This window comes from Bradysia coprophila, chromosome IV, assembly GCF_014529535.1.
Source record: "Bradysia coprophila strain Holo2 chromosome IV, BU_Bcop_v1, whole genome shotgun sequence".
Classification (NCBI taxonomy): Eukaryota; Metazoa; Arthropoda; class Insecta; order Diptera; family Sciaridae; genus Bradysia; species Bradysia coprophila.
The window spans coordinates 7,830,302-7,846,892 of record NC_050738.1 but is presented as its reverse complement, the minus strand read 5'-3'; the positions used below and the strand labels follow the sequence as shown (position 1 = coordinate 7,846,892).

Sequence of the window (16,591 nt, the reverse complement as noted above, 5' to 3'; positions counted from 1 at the left end):
CTAACGTAGGAAAAACTAAATGTGAAGTAGCGTCCAGATCTTCATTAATGATAATTAAACCAAACTGATTAAACTGATTTGCAGATGCAAATGAAATCACAATTTTAAAAGCTTCAAACGGTTTTTATTTTCAGTGGAAAGACTACACCTGTCGGATATACATTATGACACCGATAAATATTGAAAATCGTAATAAATATTGCAAATGTCCAAAAATAGGATATCAAGCTTGAATTTATGCTCACATATTTCAATTTAAACAAAAAATAAAATTGAAAAAAATGGAATCATTTGAAGCATAAAAACATTCAATGCGAAACCTTTCACTCTACTTTGACATACGAGCTTACGATATGGTACAAGTAGATACAAATCTATATAATGTGCAACCACGTATATGTGTTGTTTAGATGAAACTGTTCCCAGAGCAAATAAACTCTAGCAAATGAAATTGCTTCTTCTCCGCGGAAGTCACAAAAAAGCATATTCACAGTGTCGATATTACAATAAAAATGTGAATTATTGCGCTGTGCAGAAAAAGTTATATTTACGATACATAAACCTAAATCGTAAATCAGTGGTCTCTGTGCTTGTTATAGTTAAGGATGGAAATCTCGATTTTTGTTTTGTTTATGGCACGCTACACATGAGATGTAATACAATACAAAGCTAGAGTGAGACGAGTCTGTTGATATGGGAACATGCTGCTTAAATCGTATTACAGAAGGATTGAACGCTTATCGAAATAATTTAGAGCCGGAATCACAATATTAGTATACATTGTACATGCCATACAACATTTTGCAAATCTTTTAGGAAGGCGAGATGTAGCAAAATTTAGCTTTTGTAAAAATACGAGCGGCAGCTAGGAAAGCTTGACCATAAAAACACTCACGGTCAAATTGTCTTAGGACTTGATTGACTTACTCGAAGCTGTAAAAGCTTTCGTATCAAATTAACGATGAATATAATCTGGGGAGACATTCTTATGGAAAGGACTTATAAGAACAATCTATGAGGTAACGTAAAACAACAGAAATATCACAAAATTCGTGAGTGTTGAGAATTTTCAAACTTCTTTCTTTTTGTCAGCGTACCTGCCCCGATTATAATCATCTCATTCCATGTTCACTTAACGTGGAATTTAAGGATAAGAAGAGAGGAAATGAACCTGTGTTAGTGCAAATTCTAGACGTTGTGTTTGGTTTGTTGTCGGGTAGTCCTAACGTGCATTTTTAGTCCGTTGATGAATCGCATCGTACCATCGAATCGTGACAAAAAAGGGGGCTATCATACCATAGAAATCAGTTGTTTAACCTGTTACAGACGGCTGTCATCTGTTATCTACAACGACAGCAAGAATAAACAACAAGCTCTAACTAATGAGGTCTTACATAGGATAAAGCAGGTTCAAAACAAATAAAGTAAAAGATTTCTGAGATCAATCTCTGAAAATCTTCGATCAAATGAAATATAATAGTTTGTATATTAAAGCTGTTAATGTGTTTGCCGTCTGTGACAGGCTAAGTTCTTTGGATGCATGAACCTACACAGTACACAATTACTACACAATTTTAGTAAAATCAGTAACGAGAAAAATAAGCGATAGAGAACATCTGGAATGTAGTCTCAAAATAGCAAGCAAGCAGCCTAAAAATACAACCAGCGCTCTCACAGTGTCCTAATTTTCTACTTTGTCTTACTTTTTGGAAATTCGTCCTACTTGTCCTGCTCTCCTGCGGAGGACAACTTTGTTAAGCAAATTCATACTTTTTGATGAATTCCATAGTTCAGAACATTCACATTTTCACATTTTATGGAAAGAGTAAATCTCGCGAGGAGAAGTCATCTCATCTATATTTCTTTTACAACTGATTGTAAGGTTTTTAAGAAACCTCCTCCTCGAAATCCGAAAAGTTAGAATTTTTTGTCCATGAAATATTGATCTCTTAAATACTAGGCTCACCTTATGGGTGGGTCAGGTCCCTTGACTGATATTTTCTCAATAGATTTTTGTAATTGTTACAAAAATATTATAGATTGAAAGTAGCTCTTTGTCTTGTTTTGTCATAAATTGTTCGCTCCTTTTATTTTATTGAAAATCAAATTTCAGAATAAACAAAGGGAGCTTATTTTCAAGGTTCTGAACCTTGCTTATTTCTACATTTTCAAACAAAAGATGCTTCGATATTACTGTATCGCCTGCTAAAAGACGCTTTAATGAGGACGTATTTCTTGCTAAACTTCTGAATAAATTTAAACTCGTGTGAATACAGCCCTCTGCCCGCAAAGTTCGCACTCGTTGAAATTTTCTAGATTATAAGACTTTTTTAGCAAATAATTCTAAGGGAACATTTTCGTTCGACAAAGTTGTCGAATCAGCGTAGCTGAATGTTTCAAATGAAACGTCAAATATTTTCGATGTTCTACAGAAATTTGCCCTATTTGCTTATGAATAAGGTATGCAACTCGCGTGATTATGGCCCTCGCTTCGCTCTGGCCGCAAAGTTCACACTCGTTAGTTTGTTTTTCTAGCATAGACAGCAAGTTTTTTCCTGAATAAATCGCAGATTTTTACTCCAGTATTTCGATTAACGAACTTAGCCCGAGTAATTACTCCGTATGATAAGTAGACTATATAGACAGATGATGGTCTGGTTACCCTCACGAATTTCATTCTTAGTCAAATAATATTTTTTTTTTAAATCTGTTGAGGATTACTCAACCTATCGTGCTATCAAGCGACGCGACAAAAATTCTTTTGGGAATATCTCTAAGATCAATCGTTCGTCCTCAAAATTAACCTCAGGAATTTAATTCCCCTTCGCATAAAAGAAGTTTTTGGAAATCCGTTAGGAATTACTCGAGTTATCGTGGAATCAAGCGACAAGACAAAAATTCTTTTGAGAATATCTCTAAGATCACCCGTCTGTTATAGTGCATCTTCGAACTTAACCTAAAGGATTGAATTCCTCGTCGATTAAAAAAAAAAATGGAAATCCGTCGAAAACTACTCGAATTATCGTGGCAACAAGCGACGAGACAAAAATTATTTTTGGAATATCTCTAAGATCATCGGTTCTTCATAGCCCATCTTCGAACTTAACCTGAAGAATTTAATTCCTCGTCGATTAAAAAAAAGTTTTTGGAAATCCGTTTAGAATTACTGAAGTTATCGTGGTAAGGAATGAACAAAGTTTGACAAACATTTTCTGTATTTAAGGTTTTTGGTCATACATTCCATGTATTTTCAATCATAGTAGTGAACACTTTCAGTCAAGGAAATAACTTTGAGCGGGGTAGGGTAATCTCGCACACCACACAAATTCATGGTGTGCGAGATTCACCTCTAAGTGGTGAATCTCGCACAGTCATGACTTTTCGTTACATGTCGTAAAAGGACGCATACTATGATCGCGTGTGCGAGATTCCCCGACACCCTTTGAGCTCAGATCAATAAGTTTTGGAAATTTTTAGCTTACCGTTCAAAATCGCCGTGGTGAAAATGACAACTAATTTCTGCATGCCCGTGGGATACAAATTAATTTCCAACTTCTAAATGGCTCGAAAAAGCCTCGTTGAGTCGTAAAATATCGAAAAGGCAAAATGTTTTCTTAGACAATTTTGTATCTTATGCTATTCTAGGAATTATACCCACAGTTGTTCACGAAAGTACTTTTATTGACGATCTTGATGCATACGTCTGCTCATATTAAAGATGGTAAAAACAACTCAATTTTGTTTTTAAAGTCAGAAAATCCATTTCGAAAGACAAAACGATAAATTTACATATAACAAATGCGAGGCACATAGGAATTTCCTCTCTCTCTCTCTCTCTCTCTCTTTGTGCATTTAACTAATTTGGTTGGTCCAATGTTTGGAAAATGGATGCATTTTCCACGAAACGACCGTTGAACACGATTGACACAGTCATGTACGCGTTGTATGACAAATTCATCAGCAGCTGAATTGGGGGGAAAATGATTTAAAAATCGGCTTTTAAGTAAAACGTAAAGCCTAGACAAAGAAAACAAACCTTTGGCGTGACGAAGAAAAATTGTGATTTGCCCGGTTGCGATGCTTCTTTCACCAACATGTCGAATATTCTGCGTTCGTTTGTTGGATCCATTCCTTGATTGATTTCATCGACACATCTGTCAAAAGAATCGAGATTAGTGTTGACATGATTGGTAAATTTGTCATTGCTCAGCAAAGGTCGACCGAAGTCGACCGTGGTTTAAAAAAATTGCTTTGAAACAACCTGAACATCTCAAACCTTTCAGGTCAGGTTTCGGATTGACCTGAAACTTTCTTCCAAAATTATTCATAAATTTCAGGTCGAGCCGCAATCTGAACTGACAGGTCGGAAGTTAAATTCGAAATGAGGTTTCATGTCGTTTCAGGGCAGGTCAAAATTCATTTAATTATGTTTCAGGTCAATCAGGTTTCAGGTAAATCCAGGTAGAAGTCCAGTCTCTATCATTTCCGATTTGGATTAGGGAAACAGTTACTAATATATCCGCAAAGGTAAGAGCGCGGCTAAAAACGCATTTCCCAAACGTAATTTCCAGATCCTTCTCTAAACGAGTGCAATTTAAAGATAAAATCTGTATCGAAAAGCAAGCTCAAACTTCAAAAATGTTCAACAATTCATCTTCAATTTGGAATGGCATTCTTCCTAACACATTGAGGCCTTCAATTAATTTTGTGGCAACTTGAACTTAGAATTTCTTTTCCAATATGAGACGGTTGACATACACACAAGGTTTCACCCGATATAGCTCACTTAGACACATATTTCTGCGTATCCAGTGTTACCACTCTATCATGAGGTATTGAGGGATAAGAAAAACTTAATTGCTTCAGGTTCAGATATGTAAAACTTAAAGGTACAGAGAGGTCACAGTTTACACAAATTTTGATTGGTTCATTAGCTTCGGTTTCATCCTCTGAATCCTGTAAATCCAGTGAAAACTAGCATCTCGAACGGAAAACTGTCAAATCTTAGCTAACAAACCCAGCCTGAACGATTTATCTGGACATTTTACCTTCAGCATCTTCAAAGACCTGAAGCGTTCATTTTTGACCTGAATTGAACCCGATTTCGAGATATATTAGAAACGCAATACCTACCGAAATGGTACATGGGACATATGTTGCAACGCCAGCGTATACGCAGCAATAGCCACGGCTCTTTCACCACCCGATTGTACGAATCTATCCAAGCCTTGAAGCTGTTCATCGTTGCGATATTTCACCCGAATGGCGATTCCATAGTCAGCGTAGTCTCTCTGTCAACAGCAAATTTCGTTTCGCATTAATCCGTGTTCTTATTTCCTAAAATTCATTTTCACAATCCAACCTCATTCGGGCAAATCAACTGCACTTCGCCGGCAAACCCCATCATTTCCATGAAATTCGAAAAATTTTGATTAATTTCCGTCACAACCTTCAGAATTAGGTCGCTCCATTTCTTGAACACGGAATCCATTTGTGCATCCAAATTGCTGTGATTCAATCGGACCGCTTCGATTTCGCCCTTTAACCGCTCCACCTCACTCAGAAGGTTCTCATACTCGGTGATAACCTACAATTTCAATTGATTTGCGAATGAAATGCCAATGCACCGTAAGGAAAGCACCAACCTCCGGATTATAGTTCCGAACACATTCCATTTGTCCTTGAATTTCGTTCATATGATCTACCAATTCGTCCATGGTATCGGGTAGTTCATCGAACTGTTTTTTGTATGGAAAGTTACGAGCGTCGCTCGGTTTCTTGTTGTCCGTCAACTGACTGGCTAAGGCCTGTTGCCTTTTGCACTTCTCTTTGGCAGCTTCTAGTGCGGTCTTTATGTGGTTGACAAAACGCTGAAAGGGAAATTTTCAAATTAATCGAACCGAAAATCGCGACGCTGATTTATCTGATTGGTGTCGCATACAATTGCTTGAGTCAACTTCTCCTGTGCCTCCTGTATTCGATTTTCCAATTCAGCAGTGGATCTGAGAAAGATTCGTTGCTTCTTACGGTGGCACTCGGCAGAAATTGCTGCACCTTTCAATTTTTCCACAGTTTCCGTTTTCTGTTTCTGTATCGTCGTTAGTGTTTGAATGGTTTCTGCACACGTCTTAACGAACTTCTCATTTTCCTTGTCAAGATCTGAAAGTAATTGAACGATTGTTGGTACAACGTTCGCTAAGATTTTAAGGACAGGTTAACACGTACCGACGATATTGTTTTGCAAATTTTCAACGAGCTTCATATGCCGCTGCAAATTGCGGCGGTACATGTCAATGTTGTAAAAATTCTTGTCGATTTGGGCTTTTCGTTGATCTAAATCGTTGATTTTCACTTCGTGGTCTTTGATGTCAACTTCGATTTTCCCCTGTTCGTTGCGATATCTGTCAGATTGCCGGATCACCTCGTCCCGTCTGTAAATCAATTGTCATTTCACTTCAAAACATTCGTTGCATGAATATCCGATTTAACTTACTGCAACTTGAGATTTTCCAGCAAACCCAGGTCGATGTTGAGAGAGAGAAGATTGTGACCAGTGATCTCCCTGGACTCACACGATATTTCGTTTGAGTATCTCGATCGTGTAGCGCTGAAACGATGGTTCGCTGTTGGTGAAAGAGAAATCGAATTAGCTCACAGTCGAACTGTCTGAATACAAAAATGATTGCGCAACGGAATCATCTATTCAACCATTCGTAGACTTACGTGTGAAATACAGCGGATACTTCGACGAAATATTTTCAGTGTTCATCGATAGCGTTTGATCGGTTCCGAGTGGAATGTTGTGAATTTTATTCATCTTGCACAGATGGTTGATAACTGCAATTGGACCATCAACCAATTCGAGTAGGAAGCAATTGAAGCCGTATCGACTGATTTCTGATATTGACGGCGATGAGAATTCGAGTGCGCGTACAGGTTTGACGGAAACGATATTAACTTGCAGTTTCTGGTCCGTTCTTAGACATTTGAACAGCTTTTCCATGTCATCCTGATTTTCGCATAAAAATGCAGTCAGATCTCGTATGGATATCACATTTTCGAAGTATTTGGCATAGCCCTCTCTCACATTTAGCTGAAATATGGGTTGGAACTGGTGACTGGAGTCGATTTACTAAAATCGGATGGAAATTTGTTACCTCTAAGATCATCGGCTCGTAAATCTTTCCTCTGAATTGGCTTTGATTTTGACGCAGCCAAATAACTGCTTCATAAACGTCATGGAATTGCGACCGCAGCAACTACAACGAACGAGCAATAAATAAACTTTCGTCTCAATTTTATACCACCGAGCCCACAAACCTCCAGTTTGACATTTTTACTGTTCTCCATTTGTTTGATTTTATTGTCGATTGACCGCAAGCGTGGATTGATCTCCTCATTCAACTTGTGAACGGCTTTACGATTTGCTTCGCTCAGTACGTGAATTTTCTCAACATGAACGCCCCGCCCTTTCTTAATCTCCTCCAGTTGAGTTTTCCGGTCTTGTTCGCTTCCAGCAATTGTCACAGAGCGTTTGACGTCTTCGAGTAAGGCTCGCTGCTTGACCAATGCCGCTTCCAATTCCTTTTTACTTTCGCCGTGTGACTGCTTAGCGAACTGAAAAGAAAATTTTTAATTAATTTCTCGTACAGAAGGCAGTGTCGCAAGTACCTTTAAATCGCCTTCAGCCTTCACTATCGCCTCCTCACATTTACAAGATTTTTCGTCCAATTTATTCAACTCAGTCGAAAATTTCGATGCTTTGTCAGCCTCCGATTTGATATTCGTCTGATGCACTTGCTTCAATCGGTTTATCTGACTCGCCTGTTGGGTGAGTGGAGCCAGTTCGTCTTCAACACGTTTCTTGTTGCTGAAATGCAGGTAACCCCGGGTGTTAACCTGGACAAGCGGATTGAAAAGTCACAACTTACTCGTTTCCCTTCTTCAGATCAACTTCGATTTCCTTGAATTTGATAAAGAGTTCCTCAAATTCCATCCAGGCCTTTTTCTTGTTACAAATATCCAATTGGTCCGACAAATTGGTCTTCAAATTGATATTGTCGACCTGCTCTTTCATACTGTAAGGATTCAATGGAAATCACATCACCCAAGAGATAACCGACATTTCGTTTCAACAAGCTTACCCAGCAATTTTCCCTTCGTGTTCGTTCAGCTTATTGATCTGAGCGATCAAAGCACTCCCATCACCTTTCTGCTGGCTACGTAAATCTTTGAGCTTCTCAAACATTTCACTGCATTCCGGCGAACACACCGATGCCTGTGTATTGTGGAGTAACTCTTGCGGATTCATTTTTGCGAAATCCTGTACTCTGTCTTGTGGCAGAAACTGACACAAATTGGTTATTTGAATGTTGAACTGAGCGACGGATTCCAGGTACTTCTTATTCGTACATTCCGTTCCATCGACGTAGTACTTATTCTGGCCGTTGATATTGAACACTCGCTTGAATTTCGATTTGCGTTTTGAATCCCTTAGCAGTACGATTTCAATTGTGGCGGTTTGTTTCCCGTTCTTTACGTAGTCCTCGATCTGAAATTGCACGACAGAATTAGCAACGGATGTGATCGGATGTGGAGTGGAAGCATACATTTTGAGATCGGGATAGAACTTTCGGAGTGCCGCCCATGCCCAAAACTATCGCGGCCACCAATGTTGATTTCCCTGTTCCATTGGGTCCGACTATGATGTTGAGGTATTGTCCAGGATAGTACAAAACATGGTCGTAGGTGCTGAAACGAAGTTTTAAACAATGTAATGTCTGATTACTTGAGGCATAGACTTGCATGGTAGCTTCTTTTATAACTAAAGCTTCCAAATTTAACACTTGTCAATTCAGCATTAATACTAGGAGCAATGCTGTGCGTAAGAGAGTCGGTACGTTGAATGTAGGTTTCACATAACCTTTATTACAGGCAAAGCACTGCGATGTTACAGGCTGCATATTCAATATATTCAATATAACAGCTATCGTCTAATAAAAATTCTTTTATTTGAAAGCGAAATTTTGGAATCAACCGGTTGCACAATACAAAAGTTTTCATGTAATCTACAATTATGTTCCCGCCATTTATGTTGAATGCATCACAAAACGGAATCAAAAATCGAACATCGATTTGTACGACCTTGATTAATCGTTGACACAGTTATGATCAGTTCTTTCACACTTACACAAAATTCGTGACTTCGACGGAGTGTATTTTGCCTCTGTACCATTCTTCACTGTGATGACCGTTTGTTAGCGAATTCATTTTATTTGGAGGTTATATGGATAAAAATTATTCGATGTTGTGTTCTTGCATCGCTTGCAAAGAAACAACATAAACACACACAAAAATACAGTTTCAATTCACTTATGCATGCGATTCGGTCAGCATCGTCAGCATCAAAAATTATTATATTCGCCCAAAGATTGGAGATTTTACGTTTGTACGTCCAACCTCTTTGGATTCTTTCAATGTTTTGTTTTCATTTGAATGTTGCGAAATGTATAGTCATACCGGTACGATACATATTATTTAGTCAATGGTATCAAAGTGCTAATGGTACTAAGCCATTGAGTATGTACTAAATTAATCGAGTTTGAGTGGAGCGAAGATTCAAAAACGTTGGGTGATATGAATTTGAGTGATGAAGAAGGCGGTTTGTTACAAGATACATGATACAAGGTGATAATGGTATCAGTGTTATAACCATAGTTGAATAGAAACAACATTTCGAGTGTTATCAGATGTGAGTGAGACAGAGACTTGAAGTCTGTTTGGTTCTTCAAGTCAAGAAAAAGACTGAACGGAAAGGTGATTGGAGACAAATCTGACATACAATAGTAGGTTACATTGGACACTGCAACCTTCAGTGGCTGTATTGTCGACAAGCTTCCGAGCCGTAGGCGAGGTAAACAATTACACTTGTCGAAAAACTGTTGCCGAAGCAAGCTGCTCAAAGACACACGAGCGAGGTTGCGTACATCACAAAGCTGTTTCCGAAGACGTAAGTAGCAGCATCCAATGTGTTCTGGCTTTCTACCTGTCGACATAGGAAAAGGAATAGTTATTTGTTTACCGAGGGGCGAAAATAGGAAATTCCAATACGAGCGATGTTTGCCGCCAGAGCGAAGCGAGGGCCGTAATTTCGCACGAGTTGGAATTTCCTATTTCTGTCAGAACCAACGCACTCCAATAGGCACAAGAACAGATTTTTTTACCGGTCATTTGGCCTCTTATTTTGTATGGAACGTCCGTAACGCTGTGGCCTACACCAACATAAAAAAACTTAATTTATATTAGAATTTTGGACTACTGCGTCGTGGAGGCCTCTTAATCAAATTCTGTTCTCGTGCCTCGTCTTGGAGTGCGTTTGTTGAGGACAACGAAAACATCGATTCGTCACACCATTTTCGATAACATAAACATAGTGACAGTTCAAATGAGAAGAGTTCTATTGCCATTGGACCAATCGCAATTAAATTCATGGCCTATTGAGGTGAGAAAATAACCACAACGCGCTCATGAACACGCAATGAAACATTTTCGCAGGGGGCAAATTGCTATGTTATGGTCGACTTTTGCATGAGGCAGGTAGTAACAAATTGAATTATTCGCACATTACTTTAGCCTCTTATAACACCATTTTTTGCTACCGACCATCTATTGCAGAGAAATCACGGCAGAGTCAAACCAGGCACGTTTTACTCTGTCATGAGAGTAAATACATTTTTATGACTCGAAAGTCTCGCGTTAATTAGACGATGCCGGAAAAAACCGGATTGCGAAGGGTGTGTATTGAATGGACAAAGACGGGAATTTTGCTTGTAAAATTTCTTCTTCCAAATTTTATTGTCCATTTTATGAATCATAATCTTCAGGTGTTATAACCAATTGCATCCGCGCATTACCACGAACTATTGTCATAGTTAGATTTGATCCTTTTTCACCTAAAGCTTCGTAAATATTTCCCGAACTGGACACAGCTTTACCATTGATGTGAGTGATTATGTCGCCTGGATATAGCCCACCGCTGAGGAAGAGAATTTCTTCTTGTCAGGAGAAGATTACATTTGTTGTGGTTTTAACATACATGTTTGCTGGCGATCCGATTATGACTTTCCACACAAGTACGCCGCGTTTTATATCGTCCGGAACAGTGCTACTTCTCTGTCGTAATTCCCTCAAAATATCGTCAGTCAGCGTCAGCATTGTTATTCCCATGTAACGTTTGACCGAAGGCATTGTCGATAGACCTTTCGATCGTGTTTCAGTTCCTTTAAAGAGTTAGAAATATTTGTTCAAGCTGGGTCAAAACTGGTGCGGGCTGTGCTGCATACCTCGTTTTAAAAATTCTTTAGCATAATCAATGGGTATGGCAAAGCTTATTCCTGCCGTCACTTTCATGCTGTTGATTCCAATAGCTTCTCCATCTGAGAGTTAAACGTAATGTAATTCAACGCGAATAGTTAATGGCAAAGAGACTACCTAAGTTAACTAAAGGTCCACCACTATTGCCGAATGTGATTGCTGCATCGGTCTGCAAGTAATTTATGTCCTTGCCTGCAAAGTTAAATTGTAAAAGCGATCCTGCTCGTCTGTTTGTTAAGTCGAACCTCTTAAGCCTAATTCTCTTGACGGTCGAAAGGTAGAACTAATCACTCCAGCGGTGACACTGTCGCTGAGTGACATCGGACTTCCCATTGCCACCACCCACTCACCGGACCTCACACTCGACGATTCGCCGAGTGCCATTACTGGCAAATTATTGCAGTTGATTTTTACAGTCGCTAAATCCGATTGTGGGTCTGCATCCTGCACGGTTCCGATAAAGGTTCGACCATCTGAAAAGTGTTTCGTTAGTGAAAGTTAAACGGAACCATCAACCAAATCTTTTTGCCTTGCAGCTTAACGTGAACTTGAGTATGAGGTTTATTAATGACTACGTGTGCATTCGTAAGAATTAAACCATCAGAATCAACAATAAATCCGGAACCATTTGAGGCTGTCAGAGGTTGCCTGCGAAATCAAGAACAATCAATTGAAAAGCACCGTATTTGAAGTCGGTTCTACCAATGCACTCCAAGAACAGGCAAAAGAACTGAATTTAAATAAGAAGCTTCCAAGAGGCAGTAGTCCAAAATTCGCATGTAAATTCAGGTTGTTAAGGACCAAATGACAGGCTATAAAATAGGTCCCATTCCCTGTTTTTGGAGTGCGTTGGTTCTTTAGATCTGAGCCACACCGCGTAACATAATCTTTCATCCGTAAGTCTTTGATTTCAATGTAGACAACAGCGGGTGCAACGTGCTTCACAACGTTGGCAATAAAATTGAATTTCTCTCGATTTCCTTTTTCAAAGGTTGGTCGAGCCGCTGAAACAGCTGGTAATAGCTGCCAATACTTCTTCTTATACTCGGCACAGTAAATTAGACCGGTAATTGCGATGACAGGAAACAAAAATTTACGGTTATTCCATTCGTAGTAATAAGTACGAAAATTTAAACGATTTTCAATCGACTGAGGACCATTTTTAAACAGATAATTCCGAAGCACCGAACAGCGGTTAAAGAAGTTAGAAGTCATTTTTAAGTGATGATGAAACTAATTTTTACCCCGATCGCCAATGAAAATAAAACAAAAATACTGTGGTGTCAACGAGTGTCAAAAATACCGTAGATCAGCTGTTTAGAACAAAGCGCCGATGAAATGAGTACTCTACAAAAGTACGTACGTAAGTATTTCTTTTTGTTCAATCTGCATGATGTTTTAGATATCAAAAGCTTTATCTAAAGCACATTTACATTAAAGCTGTACCTGTCCTCTGACGGGCGATAGATAAACCACAATCTGTTTACAATATCAATGGAGTATGGAGAACGCAGCCAAGTGATTTTAACGAAGACTGTGCTATTATTCGATTTTGTTTTTATCTATTGGAATCTTTACATTTCCGACTCTTCAATTTTCTATTTCTATTGGCGATTTAGCATTCTTGTGTCCTCCTATAAACATTTTTAATTAACACAAATGATACGTAAGAACATCTCGTGCTATTCGTAAACGGTTATTCTATTAATATTTGCCTTAAAGACGCAGTTATTAATGTAATATCACATATCCAGAGCGCCACTGGCTTTTCACGCATTTTCTAAGTACTTCGGATGCGATTGCCATCAGTACTGTAAATTAGAAGCACGAGCTACCAGTCATCGAACTCGTGTCATAAGATAATTACTAAAATTCAATATCATAAATTAGAAATTGCTAGAAATAAAGGAAATGAATCGAGATATCATTTGATGCACCTTAGTAAAGCAGAGGAAATTCACGTCGATTAATTTGGTCCAATGTCCAAAGTTTGGGCACAAACCAAATGTGTTGAATTTTTCTTCAAACCTTATGCACAAATGAAGTGAAATAATGAAGTGGTTATGATTTTATGTTTGAAATATATTTCGGAAAAAATCGTCCAAAGTTGCGGTGATTCTCATGAAAGTAAATAAAAACTTTGGACAAAGTCGTCCAAAGTTAAGGTCAGCTTCTTTGTATGAAAATAAATTAAAAACTTTGGACAAAGTTGTTCAAAGTTACGATCAGCTACTTCTCATAAAAACAAGTTGAAAACTTTGGACAAAGTCGTCCAAAGTTACGGTCAGCTTCTTCTTATGAAAATAAATTAAAAACTTTGGACAAAGTCGTCCAAAGTTACGGTCAGCTACTTCTCATGAAAACAAGTTGAAAACTTTGGACAGAGTCGTCCAAAGTTACGGTCAGCTACTTCTCATAAAAACAAGTTGAAAACTTTGGACAGAGTCGTCCAAAGTTACGGTCAGCTTCTTTGTATGAAAATATATTAAAAACTTTGGACAAAGTCGTCCAAAGTTACGGTCAGCTACTTCTCATACAAACAAGTTGAAAACTTTGGACAGAGTCGTCCAAAGTTACGGTCAGATACTTCTCATGAAAACAAGTTGAAAACTTTGGACAGAGTCGTCCAAAGTTACGGTCAGCTTCTTCTCATTAAAATGAATCAAAAACTTTGGACAAAGTCGTCCAAAGTTACGGTCAGCTACTTCTCATGAAAACAAGTTGAAAACTTTGGACAGAGTCGTCCAAAGTTACGGTCAGCTACTTCTCATAAAAACAAGTTGAAAACTTTGGACAGAGTCGTTCAAAGTTACGGTCAGCTTCTTTATATGAAAATAAATTAAAAACTTTGGACAAAGTCGTCCAAAGTTACGGTCAGCTACTTCTCATGAAAACAAGTTGAAAACTTTGGACAGAGTCGTCCAAAGTTACGGTCAGCTTCTTCTCATTAAAATAAATCAAAAACTTTGGACAAAGTCGTCCAAAGTTACGGTCAGCTACTTCTCATGAAAACAAGTTGAAAACTTTGGACAGAGTCGTCCAAAGTTACGGTCAGCTACTTCTCATAAAAACAAGTTGAAAACTTTGGACAGAGTTGTTCAAAGTTACGGTCAGCTTCTTTGTATGAAAATAAATTAAAAACTTTGGACAAAGTCGTCCAAAGTTACGGTCAGCTACTTCTCATGAAAACAAGTTGAAAACTTTGGACAGAGTCGTCCAAAGTTACGGTCAGCTACTTCTCATGAAAACAAGTTGAAAACTTTGGACAGAGTCGTCCAAAATAAATTAAAAACTTTGGACAAAGTCGTCCAAAGTTACGGTCAGCTACTTCTCATAAAAACAAGTTGAAAACTTTGGACAGAGTCGTCCAAAGTTACGGTCAGCTTCTTTGTATGAAAATAAATTAAAAACTTTGGACAAAGTCGTCCAAAGTTACGGTCAGCTACTTCTCATGAAAACAAGTTGAAAACTTTGGACAGAGTCGTCCAAAGTTACGGTCAGCTACTTCTCATGAAAACAAGTTGAAAACTTTGGACAGAGTCGTCCAAAGTTACGGTCAGCTTCTTCTCATTAAAATGAATCAAAAACTTTGGACAAAGTCGTCCAAAGTTACGGTCAGCTACTTCTCATGAAAACAAGTTGAAAACTTTGGACAGAGTCGTCCAAAGTTACGGTCAGCTACTTCTCATAAAAACAAGTTGAAAACTTTGGACAGAGTCGTTCAAAGTTACGGTCAGCTTCTTTATATGAAAATAAATTAAAAACTTTGGACAAAGTCGTCCAAAGTTACGGTCAGCTACTTCTCATGAAAATAAGTTGAAAACTTTGGACAGAGTCGTCCAAAGTTACGGTCAGCTTCTTCTCATTAAAATAAATCAAAAACTTTGGACAAAGTCGTCCAAAGTTACGGTCAGCTACTTCTCATGAAAACAAGTTGAAAACTTTGGACAGAGTCGTCCAAAGTTACGGTCAGCTACTTCTCATAAAAACAAGTTGAAAACTTTGGACAGAGTTGTTCAAAGTTACGGTCAGCTTCTTTGTATGAAAATAAATTAAAAACTTTGGACAAAGTCGTCCAAAGTTACGGTCAGCTACTTCTCATGAAAACAAGTTGAAAACTTTGGACAGAGTCGTCCAAAGTTACGGTCAGCTACTTCTCATGAAAACAAGTTGAAAACTTTGGACAGAGTCGTCCAAAATAAATTAAAAACTTTGGACAAAGTCGTCCAAAGTTACGGTCAGCTACTTCTCATAAAAACAAGTTGAAAACTTTGGACAGAGTCGTCCAAAGTTACGGTCAGCTTCTTTGTATGAAAATAAATTAAAAACTTTGGACAAAGTCGTCCAAAGTTACGGTCAGCTACTTCTCATACAAACAAGTTGAAAACTTTGGACAGAGTCGTCCAAAGTTACGGTCAGCTACTTCTCATGAAAACAAGTTGAAAACTTTGGACAGAGACCGTAACTTTGGACGACTTTGTCCAAAGTTTTTGATTCATTTTAATGAGAAAAAGCTGACCGTATTGATTATTCTGTCGAAAATATGTTGCTTTCAGATTAAGGAAAACAATGGTAAAATAATCGTACCAAATTTGGGATAATTTATATTTTACCACTTACAATCGTCTACTTTCCTTTTGTAACTCAAAAATTTATAATCTCCAAGAGTTGAAATTCGGTTCAAACAACGTCACATCTCTTTTTCTATTCTAAATCGCGATTGCTGCATCTGTCAATGAAAACTAGGACCAAAACACGTTTTCAATGCCTCGTTTGTTTTCAGCATTTGAGCATTAAGGTCATGTCGGCATTTCAAAGGGGACGTCTATGATAGACGTCTACATCAGCGTCTATGTAATTCAAAACCAAAACTAACTCAAGCAATCAAACTCTCTTAAAAAATCGAAAAAAAAATCTCTGTAGTTTGTTTGCTAGAGAGAGTATTTGCAGATTGAACTCCTTGTAACTTTTTATTGATCATGTACGTCTAATGATGACCATTATTGAATTGAAAGCATAAGCGATCGTAATGACACCTGCCAAATAGAGTACCATTTGGAAAGAAAATGTTTTCAACATTTTTTTTATTGTGCAGTACCAAAATTTGGAAGACACCTTGTCCAGTTTGAGTACTCTAGATATAAACTGGGCATAAGGCTGTGAGCGCGGTGAGCATATCACTATCAGTAGAAACATCGCGTATATTACAACTTCTGTT

The 16,591-nt window shown here is 38.1% G+C and overlaps 2 protein-coding genes and 2 long non-coding RNA genes across 5 annotated transcripts; 2 read left to right on the top strand and 2 right to left on the bottom strand.

Moving 5' to 3' along the window:
* Positions 1-3,660: 3,660 nt before the first annotated feature.
* LOC119066865 (structural maintenance of chromosomes protein 5) lies at positions 3,661-9,503 on the bottom strand. 2 transcript variants are annotated; one of them, XM_037169536.1, is made up of 17 exons: positions 9,327-9,503; positions 9,191-9,286; positions 8,610-8,751; positions 8,145-8,551; positions 7,932-8,078; positions 7,672-7,870; positions 7,321-7,617; positions 7,158-7,259; positions 6,724-7,093; positions 6,494-6,623; positions 6,226-6,431; positions 5,942-6,159; positions 5,646-5,870; positions 5,363-5,587; positions 5,134-5,291; positions 4,037-4,154; positions 3,661-3,964 (listed from the first exon to the last, which is right to left on the bottom strand). In XM_037169536.1, the coding sequence occupies exons 2-17, from the start codon at positions 9,268-9,270 to the stop codon at positions 3,857-3,859; spliced, it is 3,132 nt and encodes a 1,043-aa protein (XP_037025431.1). In that variant the 5' UTR covers positions 9,271-9,286; positions 9,327-9,503; the 3' UTR covers positions 3,661-3,856. The 2 variants fall into 2 exon arrangements, with proteins under 2 accessions (XP_037025431.1, XP_037025430.1); XM_037169535.1 differs by having other exon boundaries at positions 9,191-9,503.
* Positions 9,504-10,821: 1,318 nt separating this feature from the next.
* LOC119066862 (serine protease HTRA2, mitochondrial) lies at positions 10,822-12,716 on the bottom strand. Its single transcript, XM_037169534.1, has 7 exons — positions 12,248-12,716; positions 11,903-12,021; positions 11,619-11,846; positions 11,491-11,565; positions 11,343-11,435; positions 11,096-11,279; positions 10,822-11,035 (listed from the first exon to the last, which is right to left on the bottom strand). The coding sequence occupies exons 1-7, from the start codon at positions 12,586-12,588 to the stop codon at positions 10,864-10,866; spliced, it is 1,212 nt and encodes a 403-aa protein (XP_037025429.1). The 5' UTR covers positions 12,589-12,716; the 3' UTR covers positions 10,822-10,863.
* A 726-nt stretch (positions 12,717-13,442) lies between these two features.
* On the top strand, positions 13,443-13,798 carry LOC119066864. The gene is made up of 2 exons (XR_005085817.1): positions 13,443-13,522; positions 13,642-13,798. It is a non-coding gene; the product is annotated as an uncharacterized LOC119066864 (long non-coding RNA).
* A 109-nt stretch (positions 13,799-13,907) lies between these two features.
* LOC119066863 lies at positions 13,908-15,306 on the top strand. Its single transcript, XR_005085816.1, has 2 exons — positions 13,908-14,565; positions 14,895-15,306. It is a non-coding gene; the product is annotated as an uncharacterized LOC119066863 (long non-coding RNA).
* Positions 15,307-16,591: the final 1,285 nt, after the last annotated feature.

What these genes read in the sequence shown, in the direction of transcription:
- LOC119066865 (XM_037169535.1), bottom strand. Translation starts at nt 9,270, where the DNA reads ATGAATTCGCTAACAAACGGTCATCACAGTGAAGAATGGTACAGAGGC. An exon ending in TTTGCAAAACAATATCGTCG is followed by an intron (nt 6,160 to 6,225) that starts GTACGTGTTAAC and finishes AATTACTTTCAG; the next exon opens with ATCTTGACAAGGAAAATGAG. An exon ending in ATGTCCCATGTACCATTTCG is followed by an intron (nt 4,155 to 5,133) that starts GTAGGTATTGCG and finishes TTCTTTTGACAG; the next exon opens with ATGTGTCGATGAAATCAATC.
- LOC119066862 (XM_037169534.1), bottom strand. Translation starts at nt 12,588, where the DNA reads ATGACTTCTAACTTCTTTAACCGCTGTTCGGTGCTTCGGAATTATCTG. An exon ending in AGTTCACGTTAAGCTGCAAG is followed by an intron (nt 11,847 to 11,902) that starts GCAAAAAGATTT and finishes AACACTTTTCAG; the next exon opens with ATGGTCGAACCTTTATCGGA. An exon ending in TAAAGAATTTTTAAAACGAG is followed by an intron (nt 11,280 to 11,342) that starts GTATGCAGCACA and finishes AACTCTTTAAAG; the next exon opens with GAACTGAAACACGATCGAAA.